General features: G+C 62.7%; 1 protein-coding gene across 6 annotated transcripts in view; it reads right to left on the reverse strand.

The window, feature by feature from the left end:
• The window catches only part of INF2 (inverted formin 2), a 35,647-nt gene that overhangs the window by 4,280 nt on the left and 7,347 nt on the right, over positions 1–24,020 (reverse strand). Inside the window, exons 1-23 of one of the 6 annotated variants that reach the window (XM_032267569.1) lie at positions 21,959–22,181; positions 19,771–20,170; positions 18,413–18,528; positions 18,179–18,338; positions 17,701–17,734; positions 15,479–15,620; positions 14,659–14,800; positions 13,711–14,460; positions 13,184–13,335; positions 13,039–13,100; positions 12,415–12,517; positions 12,121–12,206; positions 11,663–11,763; positions 10,965–11,035; positions 10,784–10,891; positions 10,299–10,369; positions 9,184–9,304; positions 8,748–8,912; positions 8,431–8,533; positions 8,125–8,286; positions 6,881–7,498; positions 6,408–6,464; positions 1,575–2,381 (exon numbers count right to left, since the gene is read on the reverse strand). In XM_032267569.1, coding sequence (XP_032123460.1) covers positions 6,409–6,464; positions 6,881–7,498; positions 8,125–8,286; positions 8,431–8,533; positions 8,748–8,912; positions 9,184–9,304; positions 10,299–10,369; positions 10,784–10,891; positions 10,965–11,035; positions 11,663–11,763; positions 12,121–12,206; positions 12,415–12,517; positions 13,039–13,100; positions 13,184–13,335; positions 13,711–14,460; positions 14,659–14,800; positions 15,479–15,620; positions 17,701–17,734; positions 18,179–18,338; positions 18,413–18,528; positions 19,771–20,170; positions 21,959–22,045 — 3,810 coding nt within the window. In that variant the 5' untranslated portion in view covers positions 22,046–22,181 and the 3' untranslated portion in view covers positions 1,575–2,381; position 6,408. The other 5 variants (XM_032267567.1, XM_032267570.1, XM_032267568.1 and 2 more) reach the window with 5 other exon arrangements.

The raw sequence follows: 24,020 nt of genomic DNA on the forward strand, positions 1-24,020 counted from the left end.
GATGTCTGATAGAGGCTTGGGAGTCTGGGGGGGTCACCCACCCTACCAAGGGGTCTTGGACTGACCCTGCAGAGGCGAACGGTAGTGACTCACCGACTTCCCCAGGCCCCGACTATAAATAGCCACGGGCTGGGGTTGGGGCAGGGAGTTGGGCCTTTTCTAAAAACAGCCCTGCCCAGGCCCAACAGCTGGGGACCCTGCCAGTCACACGGCCCAGCCAAAATTAGAACACCCCCACCCCACAACCTCCACAGTGGGCCTGTCCCCAGGTGGTGGGCGGCATGGGAGCCACAGAGCTTGGGGCCATCCACCTGGCCCCTGCTGTCTCAATGTGTGCCCTTGAGCAAGAACTAGGGTACATGGGCCTGTCCACCTGCGCTTTCCACTCTTTGGGGGGTCACACCTTCCTGTGGGACCATCGAACACGGTGGTCCAGAACAGACACCCACAGCCGCCTGCATACACGCCTGCAGCTATGAAGCCTCACTGTGCAAGGCACACCCAGAACTCATCTGTTTCGGCTCCTTTGCTGGCTGAAGCCCACTCAACTCACTTCTCATGAAAGAGGAAAAACCAGGCTGCAGGAAAGGCAGCCCCTCCTCCTGTCACAGGGTCCCCAGCCCCACCTCTCCAGGCAGGAAGGGCCATGGCCTAACTTGCTGCAGGTGATCCTGCAGGTGGCCTCACCCAGTACTTCACAGTCCAGTATTACTGGCAGATCTGTGGGGGGTGGGGGGCAGGGGAGGTGTTGAGCTATTTAACTTAAAAACAATAGCACAGATGGGAATGAAAAATGGTGCGGCTGCTTTGGAAAACAGTTTGGCAGTTTCTTAAGAAGTTAAACATAAACTTAGCAGGTCGCCCAATTGTTCCTCTGCTAGAATCTACCCAGAGAAACGAAAACTCCATCCACACGAAGACTATGCGAAGGTCCACAGCAGCAGGATTCACTAAAGCCCCAAACTGGAAGCGACACAGGTGTCCGCGGACAGAAGAGTGGACAAACAAATGCGGTCCATGCATGCAACGGAGTGTGCTTCAGCCATAAAGTGGAACGAGGTCCTGAGGCAGCCCGCAGCGAGGATGGAGCCTGAACACACGCCGAAGGACCCGGGAGTGTCCGGAGCTCAGGTCACCAGCTGCCAGGGCTGGGGAGGAGCTCGGGGAGAAGGTGGGACTGATGGGTTCCAGAGGACTTCTTGGGGTGATGGAGAGAGTCTAAAAGCAGATCATTGCACAACCTTGATCTGCTGGAAAGCAAATGCCATCACAGCACACACTTAACAGCGAGTCTGGCAGTTTGTAAATTACACTCCTGTGGAGCTGCACCCATCTCGCCACTGCTGGGTGCTGTTCATTGGGTCTGCCGTGTTCTAGATGCTTCTCACTGCCTCCTGAGGGCTTGAGGGACAACCCCTAGCCTGGGGTACCCTCGGCGGTGAATGCTCACACGCGATCTGGGGACCCTCGGCTGTGAACGCTCACACGGGGCCTGTCCAGCGCCCACCATGTCTGTGGGAGCCTGTGTCTGCCGCCCACCCCCACAGCCTCTGAACACCACAGGCGCACATGGGGCTACATCTGCTTTTTATTGGCCACGTGTCTAGCCACCAGCCTCAGGGCACACCTGGCAAGGGGCAGGCTTGGGCAGGCTGCCTTGCTGAGTGGGCAGTGATGGGGTGGTGGCTGCTGGGTGTCGCCCTGCAGCCCCCCAGGTGGGACCCGTATTGCCCCCAGGGCTCACCCACCCTGTACAGCTGGCACTGGGAGGGGTTTTCTGTTGATGTGTGGCCAACTCTCAGCTGCAGGGCATTGGCCTGGCAGTGGCAGCAAAGGCAGATCCCCTTCCCCCAACTTTAGGGGCTGGACATGCTGGGATGGGGCCGGACCCCACGGGAAGGGACCCTAGCCTGCCATGGCACCACCTGCCAGCCTGCCCCTGCCCAGGGCCCCCAACTCGGCCACCTCTGAGCCTTAAAGATTCACAAAGCATCGCGTTTTGATTAAACCCCACTGGGCTGTAGGGCAGGCAGGGCTTTGGCGGGCACTGGTGGGATGCAGCCCCCGCACTGGCCCTGGGCAGGCTGCACCGGGCGCATGCGGGTGTGGGCCAGGGTCGCCTTTAGGAAGCAAGTGGGAGGCTGGCGCGTGCAGGCGGTGCAGGAGGGCACCAGGCCTGGTGGGACACCAGTACCTGTCGGGGTCCCAGCCACAACAGCCCAAGAAGGCTCCAGGAGGGCCCCGGCTGGGTAAGGCACGGCGTTTGGTTTCCGGGGCCCAGTCCCAGCCCGGCCCCAGAAGAGCCTCTCTCAGCAGAATGGCAGCATGTCCAGCGGCCTGGCCAGGGCTCTCTCACTTGGCCTTGGGCCTGGGCCTGAGCCCTATAAGGAGAGAGGAAAAATGACATTATTAGGAGCAGCTCTGCTGGGTATAACACCAGGTGCCTGCTTCTGGGTCCTCAGGTCCCTGAACCCTTCATCACCACTGTCCAGCAGGTTGTGCCATGCATCTCAGGTCCACTCTGACCCCAGGCTTTTTCTCTGGAGCAGCACAACTTTTCTGAGTGGAAGGTGCCGGGACAGCCTGGCCAGGCTGGGTTTTGGCAAGGTGTGGCACCCTAAGCCTGTTTCCTTTCTGCTGAGATGAGGAGTCTCAGTGGCCTGTCCCTCCATCCCATGTCTCAGACCCAGGCTGCAGACTGTCTATGCTCATTAATCTTCACTGCCACCACCTGGAGCCCTCCATCGCCTTCACATTGGGCCCTGGGCCCCACACGAGGACCCCAGCCGTGCTTTCTCCAGTGGGCTGCTGAGGGCGCTCAGCCCTGCCCCCACAGCTCCCGCCACCCAGATGGCCCCACAGGTCTCCTGCCCGCAACACCCTCTTCATTTTCTGGTCCAGGGGCCCTCGCTTGGCCCTTGTCTGACTGCCCACCCCCACTGCCACCCCAGTGCCAGGTGGTGTCCTGGCTTCCCAGTGGGTCAAGGCAGGTGGGGTTTGGGAACCACTGCTCTAAAGAGATGGAGCAAGAAACCAAAAACTATCCAAAACGATCCCTCAAAGAGGGATTTCAACATCATCCCCCACTCAGGGAACCCAGAGAAATGGCCAAGACCAAGGCCTAGGAAGGGGTGGGGAGTCAGCAAGCCCAGGGTGAGCTGGGAGCAGGGGCTTGTTCCAAAGATGGGAAGCACACAGGGGCTGTGGGTCAAGGGCCCCCGCTGGTCCCCATCAAATGCATGGCAGTGACAGTGATGGATTACTGCACGTTCAAAACTCACAAAAGGGCAGGGGAGAGGGCAACACTCGGAGGAGGCACCGCGAACACAGAATCGGGCTGCAGCGGTTTGTTCCATGGGTCACCGCAGGGGCTTACTGAGCACAGAGAGCGTGGTGCTCACGGTGGGAGGTTCAGAAACCACCCCCACCGGGCGTGGTGGCTCACGCCTTAATCCAAGCACTTTGGAGGCCAAGGCGGGCAGATCACCTGAGGTCGGGAGTTCAAGACCAGCCTGACCAACATGGTGAAACCCCGTCTTATGAAACAATAAAAAAGTCAGAGAAACCACCCCCGTAGCCACGGTCAGCGCTGCTGCCATGAATGGTCCCACCCGGCTGCGGGGGACATGGCATCCCTTGGGGTAGAACTCCTGCCCCAGAACTCAACCTGCTCCAACGTGGGGGGAGCAATCAGGCAAACCCAAAGTGAAGGTGTCTTCCAGAATCTCAATGTCATACGAGACAAAAAGGGGCAGGAATGTTCTAGAACAAAAAAGACTGAAGCGATATGACAACCAAACGCAGCATGTGATTCTAGATAGTATCACATTTGCAAAAAACAACACAGCAACAACTAGAAAAGGAATTATTGGGACAACTGGCACATCCGCACTGGGATGAATCTTAGAGGCACGTGGATGTGAAGCGCCGTTGGAGCCCGCCCTGCCCGGTGGGACCAGGGAGGATGCTGAACTCCCAGGAGGTGTCTGTGGGCCAGTTTAGGGGTCCAGTGCTGGGATGTTTGTAAGGGACTCTCAAATGGCTCAGTTGGAGGAGGGCAATGTGGCAAAATGGTCACAATTTTGGTATTTTTGGCAAATGTTTGCAATTTTGGGGAGAAGGTATTAGTCATTCTGATCTCTATACAATTTCCTGTGGTGTTGAAGATTTTCTAAATAAAAAGTTGGGGGCCCAGTGCAGTGGTTCACGCCTGTAATCCCGCAGTTTGGGAAGCTGAGGCGGGTGGATCACCTGAGGTCAGGAGTTTGAGACCAGCCTGGCCAACATGAGGAAACCCTGTCGTTACTAAAAATATAAAAAAATTAGCCAGGCGTGGTGGTACAATCCTGTAGTCCCAGCTACTCGGGGGGCTCGGAAACAAGAATTACTTGAACCCAGAAGGTGGAGGTTGCAGTGAGCTGAGATTGTACCACTGCACTCCAGCCTGGATGACAGAGTGAGACTGTCTCAAAAAAAAAAAAAAAATAGAAGCCAGGCGTGGTGGCTCACACCTGTAATCCCAGCACTTTGGGAGGCCGAGGTGGGCGGATCACCTGAGCTTAGGAGTTCGAGACCATCTTGACCGACATGGTAACCCAGTGTCTACTCAAAATTAAAAAAAAAAAAAAAATTTAGCTGGGCATGGTGGCACATGCCTGTAGTCCCAGCTACTCAGGAGGCTGAGGCAGGAGAATCACTTGAACTGCGGAGGTGGAGGTTGCAGTGAGCCAAGATCATGCCACTGTAGCCTGGGCGACAGATTGAGATGCTGTCTCAAAAAATAAAATAAAAATAAAGGCCGGGCGCGGTGGCTCAAGCCTGTAATCCCAGCACTTTGGGAGGCCGAGGCGGGTGGATCACGAGGTCAAGAGATCGAGACCATCCTGGTCAACACGGTGAAACCCCGTCTCTACTAAAAATACAAAAAATTAGCTGGGCATGGTGGCGCGTGCCTGTAATCCCAGCTACTCAGGAGGCTGAGGCAGGAGAATTGCCTGAACCCAGGAGGCGGAGGTTGCGGTGAGCCGAGATCGTGCCATTGCACTCCAGCCTGGGTAATAAGAGTGAAACTCCGTCCCAAAAAAAAAATAAATAAATAAAAATAAAAATAAAAAGTTAGGGAGAAAAGGGCAGGATTCCTTCCTCCTGCCCTCAGCTGCCTTCGTGGCAGGAGCTGGGGCGGGTGGACGCCAAGCACGTGCAGCAGGTCCGGGAGGGAACCGGGTGGAGTGTGGAGCCGGCGCTGGGCATGTCCACTTTTCACTGAAGCACTCACACGTGGCTGTTGGCCCCAGGCCCGCATGCTCCCCTGCTCCTTGCACCCAGGGCCAGCAAGTCCAAGTTCCAGCCTCTAAGGGAGATGCCAGCACCTTTCTAAAAAATACATGTGGGTGTTTCACACCAGAGGGCCACACTTGGAAGATGACCCCGGAAGCAAAAGCTGGAACCCAGGGTGCAGGCTGTGCCCCTACAAGGACAAATGTCCAGAGAAGCTTCTCTGGGCTCATGATGGCACCAGCAGACCTCAGGTGTGCACCTTGAGTCTAGCCCCAGCCCCAGCCCTGGCATATCCACAGGGCACCGACACTGGGCTCTCTCTGAGCCAGGCTGGAGGTGCTGGAGGCCCCACGACCTGGGCTCACAGAGCTCACAATTGGCCGGGCTGGACCTTCTGGTTCTCTGCTCTGGTTCCTCCTCCACCCAGCACAGACCGTCTCTCTAGCTGAATGCATCGGCCTCTCCAGCCCTGTGGATGGTGGCTGGCTGACCTTTGGCGGGGCCCTCCCAGAAGACGCAGGGTGTGCTGGGAGTCAGCTGCATTCCACAGTCCCACCCATGGCCTCAGGGTAGGAGGACACCTCCGTCCGACAGGAGTGGGTGCAGTGTGCTTGTCCCTGGCAGTGTCTACTCCTGGGACCCTCCCTGTCTCCTCACAGACTGCTGGGGACATGCCCCAGGAGTCCCCACCCCACTGACACACTCAGAGTGAACCCCACCGACAGACAGCAGGAAAGCCAAAGGGTTACTGGTGCTGCGGTTAGGGCCAGGACACCAGACAAGAGCCACCTCAGCCTGTCCTGCCAGCCAGGAGGTCCTACCCTTGCCCTGGGGCCTCCGGATCCTGCTCACTGAGGGAGCTGGCTGGCCCTGCCACCCGCCCTCTCGGGGCCCACATGCCCAGAGCCAGCGCTGACGTTGCCTCTTGCTCAGGGGAGACACTGGGTGGCAGGTGACCTACAGAGAGGGAGGGGACAGAAGGGGGAGCCCACCACAAGCGGCACGGGAGAGGCGAGGCCACACCAGGCGGTGGGAGAGAAGCCAGGTTAGTGTCCGGGAGGCTTCGGGCAGCAAGCTCCGCCCCTGCCCTGCAGCTGCTGTTAGCCCGGAGCGTGGCGTCGGACACCTACCTTAGTTGATCACACACAGTCTTTCGGTTTTATTAGCACCAGAATCAGGGGCAACCTCTGCTTTCAAATAAAAGAAATGCACTCAACGGCTGATCTCACAGGAGCAACCCTGGCTCGGAGCGGGTGGGCTGGTGGGGCCGGGCTAGGCATGCCAACACCCTCTGAGGGCGGCCCGGTTCTCTGGCTGCTGACACTCATGGCAGCCGCTTGCTCGGGACTGGTGCCCTGTACCCGGTGTCCGCCCCTACTCCCTAACGGAGGTGGTGCAAAGGTGGGTTGGCAAACAGCCGCACGGGTCTCAGCAGCCCTAAAACTGCCCTCCAGGAAGCCTGCCACCTCCTCTCACACGCCGCACCCAAGTCACCTCTCCTGGGTGCAGCTGGAGCCTGCAGTGCCCAGTGGGGAAGGGGAGGGACCGGCTGGGTGCCAGCGTCCTGGTGTGGGACGGTGCCCGGGGCCCCTCCCTGAGTTACCTTCCTGGCTCCTTGAGGGACGCTTCTTCCTTCGCTTGCCGGTCCCCTTTGAGGCCCGGCCCCGGGACCTGGGGAGTGTGCTGGACCCCGAGGAGTCGGTCACCGCATCCTCGGAGAAGGACCGGTCTAGGGATGTGTCCAGCGCGGACTCTGGGGCTGTGTCCTCCTCGTCCTCATCCCTGTCTCCGCCCGGGCCTGCCGTAGGGGGTCTGACAGTGTCCTCCCGCCCCTGGCTCGTGCTGCTGGCCTCAGCCTGAAGGACGCCCAGCAACGCAGTGGGATCCTCGGCATCCTGGCTTGAACTTCCGGCCACCGGGGGCTGGCCGCTGGAGAACTTGAGGGGCTTCAGGGCCTGAGCATCTCCCAGAGTCACCGGCCAGGCCCCCTCTGAGGGCTGGGGGCACTGGGTGTCCTCGGTGGTTAGGTCCTCACTGGCATCCACGTACCAGGAAGAACGCCTCTCCAGGGGCCGGGGACCACCCTCCCCCGACTGCTCCAGGGTGGGCTGAGGGCAGTGGGTCCCGGTGTCCACAAGGTCCCAGGCCCGGGACTTGTTGGCCGCTGCAGCATCAACGCTGGGCTCAGAGGTGGGGCAGCACGTGCCATCCACAGGGTCTCCTGCAGGGTCGCCAGTGGCCACTATGGCTGAAGGGACATGCCAGTGAAGGGCAGGCACCCTGCTCCCGAGCCGGCCCAAGCGCAGCCTCCATCCTGCTGTCTACCTGCACGCCCAGCAAAGCCTCCTCCCCAGGAAGCCTCCTGTGATGCCTCAGAGCAGAACCCGGCCTCAGTGTCCCTGGTCTGTCTACACTGTGGCAGGGCAGGGGACACTGGGCCATGCCATCCCCAGCACCCCGAGCCAGCCACCCCAGGAATGGGGCCCTCCCACCAGGGCCTTGCAGCCTGCCTTTCCTGCCCTCTCTGAGCCCAGGGGCAATGGTCAGTGGGCCTGACCTCATCTCTTAGGACCTGCAGGCTGGGCCACTGCTTCAGCACCGGGGCAGGGCCCGTGGTTACGGTGGAGAGCTGGAGTGAGCCGAGGGAGGGATGAGGGCTGAGCGGCCACCTGCCCCCTCAGCTGTCCCCAGTCTTAGGAGCCTCCAGGGCGGCCCCGGGAGAGGAGAGGGCTTTCCAATAAAGTCAGGAGGGCTTCCTGGAGGAGGGCTTCCTGGAGAAGGGCTTCCTGGAGGAGGGCAGGGACCGTGGCAAGGGGACCATAAGGAGGGAGTGGGAGAGGGTCTTACCAGGCTCTGTGGCCCTTGGGGGATCCACGGAGGCCGCCTTGTTGCCCCCCTCAGTGTCCCCACGGCCCCGGGCCGTCTTCCGCAGCTGGAAGCCCTTCCTGATGTCAGCCAGCAGGGCGTCAATGACACACACCTCCTCCTGCTTCCTGGGCCCCTTCCTGACTGAGGAGCGTGGGACACTCAGGGAGCAGCACGGGAAACTGGAGCCCACCTAAAGGGTTGGGGGTGGTGCGGGGAGGGAGGCTAGGGCACAGACAAGGACCCCAGAGCTGCCCGCTCCCCGCCCGGCCAGTGGCCTGGCCTCACCAGGTTTCCCGTCCTCTCCCAGGGGCCGCCGCGCCTCCTCTTCCGCCAGCTGCCGCTTCCTCCTCTCTGCCTTGGCCGCCTGCTCCTTCCGGTCCTTGTTCTCCTAAACCGGCAGATGCGGCCCCGTCACCCCAGCAAGGCATCCCTCAGGGGCTCCGTGGGCCTGTGTGTCCCCCTCCCTGAGCTGCGGCAGGGCAGGGCCCACGTGGCCGTGTCCACCTGACGAAGGGTGCCTCTGCCCGTCCTGCCGGAGGAAGGCCGGGGCCTCAGGACCCCACTGTAGCCAGACTGGCTGTGCCGTGCGGGGCTGCCCCCACCTTCAGGGCGCGGAGGAAGAGTTCCCGGAAGGCCTTCATGGTGCTGAATGTGTCCTCCAGAGACAGCTGCTGGGTGTCCTCACACAGGTAGTCAGCCAGCTCCTGCTGCTTCTGCTCGATGGCCTCAAACAGCTCGTCCAGTGCCCGGAAGGCCGAGATGCTGGTCTGGGAGCAAGGGCATGTGACAGCCTCGTGAGAGCCCTGCCGGCACCAGCTGGGGCGAGGCCCTGAGCTGTGGGATGGTGGCGGCCGCAGGAACAGGCCCTGAGGACAGTGGTCTCTGAGAAGGAGCAGGGGCCTGTACCCTGACCGTGCACAGCTGGGAACCTCGGCCCCCAGGATCCACCCTGGAGCCAGATCACACGGCTGCTCACCCGCCCCACTCTTTCTACGAGGGCTACGGCTCCTGCCAGCCCCAGCCCAGGTGCCCACTTGCCTGGAGGCGCTGGGTGTACTGCTCCTGGACCTCGGCCGCCGAGGCAGACACCTTCCGCTCCGTCTCCAGAAGCTTCTTCAGGTTGGAGCTGGCCTCTGAGTGGATGATCTCCAGGTTGATCCTGAAAGGTGAGGAGGGCCGGGCAGAGACAGCAACAGCTGATGTCCAGCCTCACTGGGACAGGGGAGCCCCTCCCCTGCATGACCCCCATGCCCCACTGTGCACACTGCAGGCTGCACTCTGAGCTCCTCCCCCTCCCGTGCGGTGCCACCTGCAGCTCTCTGAGCATCTGGGAGGGGACCCGAATGCTCAGCCTGTCCCACTTGCCTGGCTCTCCCCAAGGCTGGGCAGCTCCTGAGCCAGAGAACCTTCCAGGGCAGGTGGAGCCCGGGAAGCACCCTGTGCTGGGGGCCCAGGCTGTGCAGTGGGGGCCCAGGCTGTGCAGTGGGGGCCCAGGCTGTGCGGTGGGGGGGTCCAGGCTGTGTGGTGGGGGGGGCCCGGGGCTGTGGGGGGGGGGTCCAGGCTGTGTAGTGGGGGGCCCAGGCTGTGTAGTGGGGGGCCCAGGCTGTGTAGTGGGGGCCCAGGCTGTGTAGTGGGGGTCCAGGCTGCCCTCCTGCCTGGGTTGTATGATCCGGGAAGTGACACTGCTCTCCTGGGTCTCAGTTTCCTCATCTGTATAATGAGGGAAGCCTGAGCTTGCTCACGGCTGTCATGAAAGTTCACCTTGCGAATGGGCTGTATTAGACCTGCCCCCAGTGTGACCCTGCCCTGGCCAGCCCCTGCCTCTAGGGCTGTTTCCTCGCCTAAGTCAGAAGGGGACATGCCATGGCAGACACGGTCCTGTCCCAAAAGGAAAGCATTTTATTGGCCAGGGCTCCTAGGGGTGGTGGGGCTGAGTTGCAGCTGTGAGACCCAGCCCTGGTGGGCAGCTACCTCACTGGCTGGGGACAGAAGTCAGGGCCCACGCCTGGCTGATGGGTGGGCTGGGAGGAGCTGCCTGGGCCCGGCTGAGGGGGGTGGGCTGGGAGGAGCTGCCTGGGCCCGGCTGAGGGGGGTGGGCTGGGAGGAGCTGCCTGGGCCCTGCTGAGGGGGGTGGGCTGGGAGGAGCTGCCTACCCTGCTGCTTGCGAAGGCTGCTCCAGGTCCTGGGGCAGCTCCAGGAGGTCGGGGTGACTCTTTTCTGCTTCCTGCAAAGGGACACGTCCAGTGAGCTCCACGGTGGCCATACTCTCAGCCTGGGGATGCCCTGCCCCACCCCCTAGCTTTAACCCTTAGCAATTAAAGTCCAGAAAGCCCCCAGCACTCCAGACCCTCACATCTTTCCCTTGGGCCTGGCGATGACTTTGTGATGTTTCTGCTTTTCCTAGGGACTGTCCCCGGAGACCAGGGGCAGGTATCCTGGGGATACAGGGGGCCCGTGCTGCAGGAAGGAAGGAGGGGTGCTGGGCGGGGCCATGCGCAGCTCTGACTGAGGCTACTGGCTGCAGACAGGGTCCTGAGCGGTGGCCATGGGGGTATGACCACTACACCTCTGCACTGTAGGTCCGGGGCACTGGAAGCCCTGCCATCGTGCCCCCATAGGTGCCCACCGCCGCGCCCACCTCCAGCACATGGTGCAGCAGCGTCACACGGTTCTGCTGGGACTTGGTCTCCGTGAGCTTCAGCAACGTGCTTATCTTGAAGCCATCGGCGTCACCGGTGTGGCTGCCCTGGGAGGGGCAGGGAGTGAGTCTTGCTGGCCCCAGGCGGGCCAGGTGGGCTGGGGGGCTGCCCCTGACTTACATAGTTGAGGAAGTTCCCAATCCTCAGGATCAGCTGGCAGAAGATGGGCAGCCGGCGGCTGGTGAGCAGGCCTGCAGGGGCAGCCAGGGCTGGAGAGGGGCTCTTGGTTCGGAGGCCCCATGCCCTGGTGTGGGATGTGGTCCTGCTTGCCAGCGCCCCTGCCCTCCCTGGCTCCTCCCCAGGCTCTGCCCAGCACTGGGAGGGACACAGGGCAGGGCCCGGGGCTGCAAACCCTCTGCCAATGGGAATGGATGCCCATGGTGTGCCTGACAGATGTGAGCTGTGCCTCGGTGGGCCGCACCTGTCCCTCTCCCTGCCCAAGGGCCGTGGCAGGTCCCCGCTGATTCTTCTTTCAGAGATGGTGCCTGTGTGCATGCACGTGCCTGTACACGTGTGAGGGTGTGTGTGTGTGTGTGCGGGGTCGTGTACGTGTGTCCACATGTCTTGTGTGCATGTGTGACTGTGTCTGTGTGTGCACGTGCCTGGGAGTGGCAGTGGGCATGCGTGTCTGTGTGTCCAGCGGGCGTGTATCAAAGGTGGTGACAGCAGGGAGGTTTCGGAGTGTGGTGAAGGCTGGCACCCTCGGGTGCTCTTCACAGCCATTGAGATTCTGGCAGTATCAGGGGCCCTGGGCAGTCCCCACCCCAGGTTCAGAGGCCTGTTTCTCCTGCACATGCCCCCCACCTGGCCCCACTCACTTTTGCAGGCAGCCAGCACCAGCTGGGCCTTGGGCTGCACCATGTCCAGCATGGCGGCCGCGCCCTCGCACAGCAGCATGCACTCGATTCGCAGCTGGTAGCTGGGGACGGCATAGCCAGGGGTCAGTGGCCCGCACCCCCACCTGCCCCTGCCAGAGGTGCAGTCAGCACAGGGTTCTGGCTTGGGTGGTGGGCAAAGGGAGGGGGTTTCCACCACCTGCCCCGCCCAGGAGGCACCCTACCCGGCCGGCCCAGAGCGGGGTCCAGGCCCTGCACAGGCCTCGAGCCTCACTCTTCGAAGGGAAGGGCTGGGGGTGGGGCTCGAGTGACGTTTAAAAGGCCGACAGCTGCCAGGCTGCTCCTAGAGGCCCCTTCCCCTCCCTGGCTGGGCCCTGCTCCCTGTCCCTGCTCTCCCATCTGGGGCCCGGGCCCTGGGGTCTGAGGGCGGCCGTGCTCACCAGGGAATGGCCAGAAGGAGGACGTAGAACTGGTCGGCGTTGGCCAGCTTGGCGCGCTCCTCTGTGAAGGCCCGCAGGTTTTCAATCTGCCAGGAGAAGGACCGCATGTGGGATCCCCCACGCCAGCTTCCGCCCTCCAGGACTGCCCGGCGGCCTCAGCCCCTCCACTGCCCACCACAGCTCCCTGTGGCTCATGGCTCAGGGCAGAGGCGGGGCTGGGACACTTCCTTCTCGGTCTCCCTGCTGGGAGCTCCCGGGACGGCCTTGCCCTTGGTTGGTGTGGGGTCCCCTCACCTCGTGCTTCTCTGGAAGGAGCTTAAGGAGCTGTTTGAGAACCTCCACGTCAAACTTCGTGGTGTCCCCAGCCCGGATCATAGCAGCGACCTCCTCATTGGAGCTGCAGCAGGGAGAGGACCGGGCAGGGTTGGGTGAAGCATGAGTCACCCCCCACCCAGCATCCTTGGGACCCTACCCGGCAGGGTCTCCCCTCGCAGCCATGGGGTGGCCAGGGCAGGTGGGACCAGGGCAGGAAGGGGCCCAGGCTGACTCCTACCCTCGCTTTCCCTCCACGGGCCCTGCTCAGGCGAGGCAGGAAGGTCAGGTCCAGCCAGCTCCCTCAGGGGCCAGAGCCGGACACCCGCAGCAGGAAAGGACTCCGGGGCTGAGAGTCAGGGCTCAGGTCCTCGCCCTGGTGTAGCCACTGCTTATCTGTGGCTTTGTGGGGAGGTCCCAGCGCTCTCTCCCTGGGAGCCTGGAGAGCCCCTAGCTGGGGTGGTGTCCGCTATGACCCTCCTGCCTAGGGGATGCAGTGTGCACTTCCCATGGCGGCCTGCAGAGGGCACTGCCAGGCCCAAGTCAGGAGGCTCAGGTGGCAGCGGGGCTCTGTGGCCAGGGACGGGGGCCACCTCCCTCACTCACCACTTAAATTGCTTCAGGAAGATGTTGAGGTTCAGGCTCTTTTTGGCATCAAGGAAAGTGATCTGGAAAACGCCCCACCCAACAGGCTGGTACCAGAGGGTGGCCGGGCAGGCAGCCCTGGTCTGAGTCCCCTCCCCGTCCCCACCTCCTTGGGCTCCTTCCTGGCCAGGGCGGCTGCTGTGGCAGGCTCCTTGGGCTTGGCTGCAGGGAAGGAGAAGAGCCGCTCGATGCTGGAGAAGTCTGGCTCCACGGCCTCGGCGTGGGGACTGCTCAGGGACGCCCACATGGAGTTGTGCTCTGCAGGACGGGGACACAGCCCGTCAGAATCAGGCAGCCCCGGAGCTGGTGATCCAGCAGGCAAGGGCTGGGGCCTCCCAAAGGGTCTCAGGATACCCTGCCTGGGCCCCGGCAGGTCCAGCATGCAACAGGTACCCTATCTGAGCACTGGCCCACAGGAGCATGTGGAGGGGTCCCTCAGAGGTCGACCCCACTCTGCTCCTCCCCCTTCCCCACCTCAACCACAGGTGCTGAGCCCGGAGCAGGGGCCAGGCTGCCCTGGCCACACACAGGCAGGGCACACAGACAAATTCCATGTGCCACCTGCCCCTCTCCCCAGCAGGGCCCAGCCCTCATCCTAGGGGAAGCTTCCCTCAGGGGCCTGGGGACCCTCACCACGTGCCACATTGGATGGCAGCTTCTGCCAGTTCAGTTTCTTCATGCGCAGTGTGGGTGGGTTTACCCGCCGATGGCTGGGGACCCAGGCTGAGCCCAAGCTGTGGTCCACCTGGGCCATGATGATCTCCTCCACGTCTCCCGCCACTGAGGGGCTGCAGGTGCCGGGCAGTGGTGGAGGTGGGGGTGGAGGAGGGCCCCAGCCCATACCAGGCAGCAGGGGTGGGGGTGGGGGTGGGCATTCCATGCCCGGGAGTGGTGGAGGTGGTGGGGGCCCACAAGCACCTGGCAGGGGTGGTGGTGGAGGGGGTGCTGGGGAGGCCATGGCCCCCAGGCCTAGCAGGGGTAGGGGTGGGGGTGGAGGTGGAGGTGGTACTGGGAGGGCCTCAGTCCCCACACTGGGCAGGGGGGGTGGTGGGGGAGGGGGCGGGGGCTCAGCACTGGATCCAGGGAGCAGGGGTACGGGTGAGGGTAGGGTGGGCGCCCGCTGCTCCAGGGCTCTCGGCTGCGAAGCTTTCAGGAGGCTCTCGCTCTGGGCACTGGCCACAGGCTGGCAGGCAGGGGCTGCTGCTGGCTGTGGGCCCTCCACGCCGGCCTTGGGGGTGGCTGTGTTTTGCGGGGAGCTGCCCCTCTGACTCTGGCCTAAGTTGGCCTGGACGCTCTTATGGGCCTTGACCAGGGGGCTTGGTCGGGGCCGCCCCTTGACGGACAGGAGCCGCTCAACCACTTCCTCCAGGGTGCACTCCTGGGCTGTGGTGGGGGGTGTCCAGGGTTAAGGGAGAAGGGGGCAGGGGAGGGAGGGATGGGGCTTGAGGAGGAGGCAGGAAAAAGTGGCCACCTCCCCTGGGCAGAGGATGGGTTGGGGTCAAGGATAGGTCCCTCTTCCCGTGGTCTAAGACCCCAGTGTCTGCCCACCAAGCTGTGCCTACACCCCTTCCTGCCCCTCACCGTCACTGGCCAAGAGCACGGCCCGGTTCACCAGGCTCTCCAGGGCCTCCCAGAGCAGCTGGCTGGAGCGGAGGCTGGGCTCCAGGTGCAGGAGGCCCTGCAGCACGGATAGGAGCTGCGCAGACACCGGGGAGCAGCTCACCTGGATGGGCAAGTGCGGGGTGTGGGTCAGCAGCCGGCCCCTCTGGGTGGATTGAGGGCCCCCATCACATTCCCACGGACCCCTAGAGATGAGAGCGTCGGCGACTGTGGTATGGGTGACATGTGGGACTGTCCTGTGTATTATGGGATGTTAAACAGAACCCCTGGTCTCCGCCTACTCAATGCCCAGCCATGGTAACCAAAAATGTCTTCAGACTTGCCAGATGCTGCCTGGGGACACAAGTGCCCCCAGATGAGAGCTGCCAGGTTCAGAGAATGAGGGGAGGGCCTGAGCTTGACGGGAATTCAGCCTCTTAGCTCCTCACCAGGCCCTGAGACCTCTGAAGTTCACCTGATGGGGACTGGGCAGCTGGGCCCAGGACAATACGGCCACTGCTGGGCAGCCCTGGTCCCTGGAGCCCCGTACTTCTGGGTCCTCTGGCCCTGGCTTTTCCCCCGGGTCCAGCCCAGCCCCCAGGCTGCCCGCCGCAAGCACCAGCTAGCTTTCCGACCCCTGGCCCCTTGCTCTTTCTGGAGTCTCACCGCAGAGCTGGCACCATGCCCAGGTAATAGCAGGGTCTGACCAGGGCAGGGAGGGCCACTCCAGGCCCAGCCCCTGGACCTCAGGGCCACAGCCTACACTGGGGGGCAGCCCTCCACACTCCAGCCCCCAGCCCACCTTGTGGAACAGGGAGGCAAAGACCTCCTGGTGGCTGCTCATGTCGACCCCACCGGAGACTCGCAGCAGCTCCTCCTCGTCCTCGGCCTTGGCCTCCTCAAAGGCCTCCAGCTGGATCAGCAGGTCAGCGTCCTCCAGGTCTCTGTGTGGGAGGGGCCGGGTAGGCTGAGCCTGCTGCTGCCTCCACCGACAGGCAGACAGGCAGCCCGGCTTGGTGCCGGTGTATCTGCCCCGTGCTGCCCACCTGGGACTCTGAGCCAGGCTGTGGCCAGCTGTGGCTGACATGTGGCCCACATAGCCAGGGATGGTGGCCTAAGAGTGGCAGCTCCCAGGTCAGCACCTCACGCCCTGCCAGGCTGCCCCCAGGTCACCGGGCAGCTGCATGCCCCTGGGAAAGGGTGAGTAACATGCACCAAGGCCTGGGGAAATGGCACATGATGGAACAGGGCCATGGCCTTGGGGGAGGAAGGTCCTCCTCTGGGTGCTGCATGGCCACAGTCAAGACCACTCCTGAGGTGGGTCCACAGGGCTGTGTGGACACAGGAGGGGCAGGGCTCTGGCCTGAGCAGGAGGAACCTGACTGTTCACTGGGCCCAGGGCTTGCCAGTCATCTCAGTCTAGCCAATGAGCAAGTTCTCTGTAGTCAGGGCCAGCCCCCTTCAGCCCACACTGGTGAGGCACAGGCACCCACCCAGGCAAACTTTGCATGAGGCCATGTCTTTTTTTCCTTCTTTTTTGAGATGAAGTCTTGCTCTGTCACCTACACTGAAGTGCAGTGGTGTGACCTCAGCTCACTGCAACCTCTGCCTCCCGGGTTCCAGTGATTCTCCTGTCTCGGCCTCCTGAGTAGCTGGTTTGCAGGCACACGCCACCATGCCCGGCTAGTTTTATACTTTTAGTCGAGATGGGGTTTCACCCTGTTGGCCAGGCTGGTCTTGAACTCCTCACCTCAAGTGATCTGCCCGCCTTGGCCTCCCAAAGTGCTGGGATTACAGGTGTGAGCCACGGCTCCTGGCCCCTGAGGCCATTTCAACACTAGGCACTCCAGCCTTGGGCTTCTCCAAGCTGACTTCCCTGCACATTGGGACCCTGGCCTGAGTATAGTTCTGACTGAGGCCTGGGATACAGGTTCCCGGCCATGTGGGCTCCCAGCAGGGTTGCAGGATTTAGCAAATGAAACTACAGGGTACCTGTTAAACTTAAATTTCAGACAAACAATGAATAACTTTTGGCATAAGTATATCCCATGCAATATCTGGGATATACTTGCACTAAAACACTTGTTGTGTATCTGAAACTTGAATGCACTGCATGTCCCGTATGGTACCTGGCAACCCTAGTTTCTTTTTTTAAAAACTTTATTTTAGACTCAGGGGACACATGTGTGTGTTTGCCACATGGTGTCCTGTAATGGCGGGGACTGGCCTTCTGGGGCAGTGGGCTCTAGCCTTTTTAGCACTAGGGACTGGTTTTGTGGAAGACAAGTTTTCCACATACAGGGTGAGGGGAATGGTTTCGGGATAAAACTGTTCCCACCCCGATCATCAGGCATTCGAGTCTCAGGAGGAGCGCAGCCTGGGTGCCTCACGGGCATGTGCAGCAGCAGCGGAGCACCTATGAGATTCTAATGCTGTGCTGACCTGACGGGAGACGGGGCTCAGGCAGGAATGCCCGCCTACCGCTCACTTCCTGCTGCTCGGCCCGGTTCCTAACAGGCCAAGGGCTGGTACCGGTCTGCGGCCCTGGGGGTTGGGGACCCCTGTTCTAGAGGAGCTGACACCAAGCAGTGAATGCTGTGCCCTGTGGGGTTTTCAGCTCGCCTGGAGCCCGTGCCCGCTGTCTCCATCCTGCGTCCACTGCACCACCTTGTCGTTCCCACTTACTGGCATTCCATTTTCTGTGTCTGAGTTGGTTCACTTAGGGTCACGGCCTCCAGCTCCATCCATGGTGTGCAAAGGATGTGAGCTCATTCTGTCTTTTCTGTGGCTGCTGCAACCCTAGTTTCTGTGGGCAGCTGCTGGGCACAATGAGCTGGATTCTAGCCTGAGACCTGCCTTCCTGCTGGACCCCTGGGGCTACTTGGGGGGGTGGTGGGATCACCTCCCTGCCCTCTGGAGGTGCTGCTTCGGTGAGGTGGCTGGGATCCAAAGGGCAGGTGGGCCTGGCCTTGGGAGCAGTAGGGGCACGGGGCAGCTGGCAGGACCGCCACAGTGGGCACTCACCGCAGGCGAGCCAGGACGTCCAGCAGCTGCAGCCCTGGGAAGGGACAGACAGGGTCAGAGGGTTTGGAGGCCACCCCCCACTTTCCCCGGTTCACTTCTGCCACCCAGAGCACCCAGCCCTGCTCTGCTATACCCACAGGACACCAGAGACCCTGAGGCTCCAGCAGGGAGACCTGGTGCTGGATACCCAGTACCACTCCTTCAGGGCCCACGGCCAGCAGGCCGGCCAGAAACAGGGATCAGGCCCCCGTCCCTCTCCACTGCCCGGCCAGCCTCGCAACTGAGAACGGTCCAGGGTTGACCTCCAGGCATTCTGAGGCCTGCATCCATTGAAGGGGCAGGTGGTGGCAGACCCGGGGCCCTGGGTTGGGGACAGGTTTTGTGGTGCTCCCACCTCCCCAGGTGGATGCCGCATGGGATGGGCTGGCCAGGAGGAGGGCAGGCGCGGGCACTCCAGCAGCCCAGGGTGGGTGGTTACCGATAAACTCGTTCCGCAGCTGGGCGCGTGTGCGCAGGTCCTCGGGGCCCAGGATGATGGCGTTGATCACGCTGAGCAGGGTGACCACATAGGGTATGTTGTCGCTGCCGGAGAGCTCGTTCATGACTACGCTGAAGCGGTACTGCTGGCTGCACACCGTCTGTGGGGAGGCCGGGGTCAGGGCGCGCCCAGGCCGGCAGCCCCACACGTCCAAGTCCAGGCCCTGCCGCCCACCTTGTAGTGGTCCAGGGCGTCCAGGGTCAGCGCGTGGCCCTCGGGCGAGTAGATGCACAGGGCAGCCAGTAGTTCAAATACCTGCTTCTTCACCATCACGTTGGATGTGTCCAGGGCTGCCAGGGAGGAGCGGGTGGGCTCAGCAGGGCCAATGTACCCTTTCCCGTGCTTGTGCAGCTGGGCTCAGGGCTGGGGCTCAGGGCCTGGCAGGTAGATGCCAGGGGTTGCTGAGCAGTTGCCTGTGGCCCACAGCAGTGCTGGGCAAAGGGCTGGGACCCAATGAGCTACCCGCTTCTCGGTGCCCTGGCCCTGCTCCTGGACCCCAGGGCCAGATCCTGCAGGAAGAGCTTGGGGGCAGTGGCCCCATCCTGTTGCCAGCTCTGGGCCCAGGTGTTTTCCCAGTGTAGCACTAACTGTGTTTACGGCAGATGAAACCTGGGACACCTCCTCATTCCTACGAACCCTTGCCGCCCGCCCCATCCCTTGAGCTGTGAGAGTTCTGAGGGTGGCTCTCATCTGACCCTGCTGAGAACAATCCACAAAGGACTCCATAGAGGGGCCTGCCAGGCCCAGGCTGGGGAGACAGGCTGACAGTGGCTGGCTCCTGCACCTGCCTCTGTCCCTTGGGTCCGGCAGAAAGGGGGCACCTCTAACTTGCTTGCCCACACAGGCACCTGCCGCCCCCATGGACCCAGCCCTGCCCATCACTGCCCACCCCAGCTGGTCCCCAAGCATCGGTGGGACCTGGCAGGAGCCGTGAGCGGCACAGCAAGGGTTTCTCTCAAGGGATCAGGACTGACTTTGGGCATAGCCTGGGGAGACTTCCTGGAGGAGGGGAAGTGAGCTAGGGCTGCCCCTGGGTGCTAGTGTAGGGGACAGGGCGGGGAGGGGGATGCTGTGAAGGCACTGGGAGGTGGAGGGTGATGCCCTCAGCAGATGTGGGCCAGACCGGAAGGGCTCTGTCCGGGCTGAGGGTGAAGGGCATGGAGCCAGGCAGGTGTGTGCTGGAGCCCCTCGGGTGGACTCACATCTCTGACCCAGGTGACTCTGGCCGCCGAGGGCAGAGAAACTAGAGGGTGGGAACCAGCACAGGGCTGGGAGGAAGGGCAGAGCCACAGAACAGAGGCAGGGGACAGGGAGATTGCTGGTAGAGCCAGTGCAGGGACTGGGGTGACCTGGAGGCCTCAGACTCGGAGTGAATGGTGATGTTTTCCCTGAGCCCAGGAAGCCAGTTCTCCTCCAGGAAGCCCTCCTTGCCGGTCTGGCTGCACTTCCTCCTGGTGGGACCCCAGGCCTCCCGGGGCCTTTCGGGCCTGAGGCCTCACGCCAGGTCCCTAGCGTCTGCCTGGGTGGCTCACCCTGGGAGAGCTGACGCACGTAGCCCTGGTTGCTGAGGATGTACTCGATGCCCTGCTGTGAGTTCATGACGGCGCGCACGCAGCTGACGCAGGTGAGCTGCAGCAGGGCGTCCGAGATGCGCGCCACGCCGCGGCCCGACAGCCGCGCCAGCGCCTCGAGCAGCAGGTCCAGGCCGCTCTGCTCCAGGAACTGCACCATCCAGCTGCCGTCACTGCCCTCCAGCCGCTTGCGCAGGCCCGAGTAGTTGACCACAGAGGGCATCTGCAGTAGCCGGATGCACAGCTCGGGGTCTGCGTTCTCCAGGTTGGCCTCCGTGGGGTCCGAGTCCTGCGGCCCCAGCTTCTCCTTCAGCGCCGCCCACTTGCGCTGTGCGCCCTCTTTCACTGACATCTTGCCGAGCTGCGGGCAGAGGGTACGGAGCCATCAGCGGGGCGAGGATGAGGGCTGTTCACTGGAGGGAGGCCGGGTCCCTCCTGGCCACCAGTGCAGGCAGGGCCTTCCCTCAGCCTCGGTTTCTCCGTGGCAATTCCCGCTCATGCGCTGTGCTGAGGGTTATGAGTAGCACTGTGTCCCCCACTACAATTGCTCGGGTTTCCCTGTACCCATCCCTGACTGATTTCAGCAACAGAGGCGGCAGGCAGGAAGGGCCCCACTGCGCGCATCAAGACCCTAAGGCTCAGAGCTGGGAGGGGAGGAGCTGGCTCAGAAACCTACACCCCAAGTCCAGGGCTGGCATGGCTTCTCCAGATGGACAGGACCGGATGAGCTTGGGGATGCCTCGGGGCAGCAGGGGGCTCCGCTGGCGGGAACACTACCAATGGTAATGATGCAACAAACGGAGCATCTGAGGCTCCCTTATCTCACCCCAGGCGCTTCCCCTGCCCCGGTGGACAACAATATGGACAGGGAGATTGTCAACCCCGAGCGCTGCCTGGGCTGGCACAGTGTCAGGAGCATGGCCAGGGAGGAGGGGCAGCTCCCAGGTCTCCCCTGGGCCTCAGTCTGCCCATCTGTGTGTGGGTGGTGGGCTCACACCAGCAGGAAGACGGAGACCCTGGGCATGCAGGGTTTCACAGGCTTCAGTTGCCACAGGTCTGACTCCAGCCCCGGGAACACCCCATAACAGGCCCAGCCCAGAACAGCCCCAACATGCGCCTTTCCCCAAAGGGAACGGCAGGACAGGTGGGCTGCACCTCTGCCATCAGCTCCACGCCGCCACGTCCCCACAGCCACTGTCCCCAACCACAGACCCTGGGAACTGGCCTTGAAGGTCAGGGGCATCCCAGGCCCTCCTGTGACCATGTACGGCTCAGATCTTATATTTAGCGTCTGAGAACGGCAGTGCGGAGCCTCAGGGAGGGAGTTCGGGGGCCGGGCCTGGCAGGGACATGCTCTGAGCCTCCACCCTGGCCTAGCACTCACCACCCTGCCCCTCGGCTTCCCACCACCCGCAAGGCAGGCACTTTATACCCCTGCAACAGGTGGGGAAGTGGAGGCAGCTGGGTCCCTGCCCACAGTCCCACACCTGGGCACAGCTGGGCACTGACTGGAGGTCCCACAGGGCTTTGCTTCAACCTGGCAAGTGCTGCCCAACCTGGTAAGTCAGGAGACCCCAGGCCGAGGGCCATCTGAGGTCACAGGTTCCGGGTGGGGGAAGCACACAAGCGCCTGCCTCCCCAGGCGGCTCTGGCCCCAGCCCCACTGCTGTCCTCACCGCTGGAAGCCCTGTTCCTCCCCTCCTGCCTTGGGAGAATGTCCTGGAGCACCCTCCCTTGAGGTCCCGGGCCCACCCCCCAGCCTGGCCCACGACCAAGCCTGGTGTTTCCGGCAGTCCACCCCCACTCCCCCCACAGTTCCTCATCCCTCTGCCTGTCCAACAGCCCCGGGGGGCCGCTGGGTTCCTTCCAGGAGCAGCCTGGCGGGTGGAAGTCAGAGCTCTGATCTGCGTGTGATGTGTCCCCAGCTCCCGCCCTCACCAACTGACCCGGGCCCAGTCACTCAGCTTGCCTGTGCCTCAGTTTCCTCCTCCACACCTCCAGCATCAGGCTCCCGGGAGCACCCTGAGAGGGTGGTCTTGGCTGCCCCCCCCCTGCAGGGGATCCCAGTCTGGGCACCGCAGAACGGAGAGCCCGGAGCCCCGGCCCACTGTGGTTTTAAGTCACCCTCCCAGGCCCAGCGTCCACTCACCCAGATGCGCAGGACCTTCCGGCCGCCTCTGCCCACCCACTCTGGGCCCTGCCCCGGGCTGCTCCTCATGCTCCCCTGGCTTCTCATTGCTGCTGACCGCTGAGCTGCCAGAGCTGCCACCCAGTTCCTTCCCAGGTAGCCTCAGGTCCTCAGGGCCCCTCCTGACAGCAGCGGGGGTTGCTCACGCCAGCACGAAGAACCAGGCAGCCGGGCCTCTGCATGCATTCCCACCCGCCCTGGCTGTGGCTGCCTAAAGAGGCCCCAGAACTGACCCTCCTTCCCTCCCCCGCCTCCATTGGCCGGAGTCCCTGTCCCCTTGGCACAGGCCGAGTGGATGGAGTTATGAACTCTCCCAGGCCCGGCCCCTGGCATCCAGAGAGTCCTCTCCAGCCAAGAGCCCCAGGGGTCCCTCCATGCAAAAAATCATGACCTTTTAGAAACAAGCAGTGTCACCGAAAGCCGCCGTGCCCCAGGCCCCAGGGTGTCTCTGGACACACAGGGCACTCCCAGATCTGAGTACTGCCTCTCTTGGCCCTGCCCAGTCCTCCTTGCCCTGTGCACACCCCTGCAAGACCCTAGTCAGGAGGAGCCCCCTTGGTCTGTGGGGTGGAGCCGCGGTGGGAGGAAACTGGCCCTCCCATCCATGCCGGTCCCAAGACCGCCGTGCCCGGGTGCCACGCTCTGTGTCTGTGCTGCCCCAGTCAGCTGGGCCCCACGGGGTGCTGTGTGGGGGCAGTGAGCGTAGCAGGGCCTTGCTAGGCTGCAGCCGACACAGACGGCAGACCCGAGGCCGAGGCCAGAGCTGCCTTCCTGCTTCTGTGATGCCGCCAAGGCCGCTCAACCTCATCCAGGGCCCCCAGTCAGGCCCTGCACTGGGGAATGTTCCAGCTGCTTTTCAGCATGGGGCTGAACCTGCACACAGACATGGCCAGGCCGTATACACAGCACTCTGACTCCCATCTCACAGGAGTCCGACTTCTAGCCAGCAGCCTCTCTAGGGCATCCCCGAGCTTCCCCTTGTCTATAAAAAGCTTTCTATGTATAGACTGAAACGTCCATCTGAGAAAACCCGGAGGCTTCCCACCCCCCGCCCGCCTGAGTCTGCTAAACGTGGGTGGCCGTGGCCCACTCCCTGCACCAGCGAGCTCTGCACAAACAGCCTTGCCTGGTCCCACGGGGGCGGTGTCTGCTTCTGCAAGGGTTCCAGAAGGAATCCATGGCTCACTGATCTCCGGGTCACGGGGCAGGGGGAACAATACCCTGGAAGGTGTGGTGCCAAGCAAGTAGGGCAAGGGCGGGAGACACACGGCTGAGCTGTGTGCCCCTGGGCAGCGCCCCTGCCCCTCTGCTCTCCATCTGTTTAGTGGGCCGGCAGGAATGTGTCCTCAGCACTCCCCAGCCCTGGCTGCAGGGGTGTGGCCACCTCCACAGGCACAGGAATTTGCGTTCTTCCCAATCTGTTCACAGCTGGCAGCAGCTCTGGCTGAGGCAGGGCAGGACCAGCCAGGCTCTGCAGGGCCCAGGCCCCATGCCTCGGACAGCAAAAGGGTCAGGGCACCGAGAAGGGGTGTCCCCATCCGCCCCACCCCTGACAGTCCACCAGCACCAATGGAACTACATGGGGCAGGGCTTCTGCAGACGAAGACCCTGAGGTCTGAGGGGCTCACCCCACCCATGGTAGTGGGACGTCACCATGGTTTTTCAGCTCTTGCTTTTGTCAACCAGTGGCATGGGGCTTCCACAGGCTGGTGTCATGCCTCTCCCCTCAGACTCCAGCTCCTGCGGGCAGGGTCCCCCTCTAGGCCTGGGCCTGGCCAGCCTGACATGGTGATGCCAGCACCTCCATCCAAGTGCCTCCATGCTAGGGCAGCTGTGTTGACTCTCGGGAAGCCACTGGGCTACCCCACCTGGCAGTCAACAGTCAAGCTGAGCATGAGTCACGGGGTGGGGACAGGGCCATTGCCGGCCCCCACCAGACCTGAGGCCTTGTGCCCAGCCCCTGTGGTGCGGACAGAAACCAGAGCCAGGGAGTGTGGGCTCTTGAGGCAGGCCCAGCCCTGAG

The sequence above is a fragment of the Sapajus apella genome, unplaced genomic scaffold (assembly GCF_009761245.1).
Source record: "Sapajus apella isolate SASKATOON/1434 unplaced genomic scaffold, GSC_monkey_1.0 scaffold170, whole genome shotgun sequence".
In the NCBI taxonomy this organism is placed as follows: Eukaryota; Metazoa; Chordata; class Mammalia; order Primates; family Cebidae; genus Sapajus; species Sapajus apella.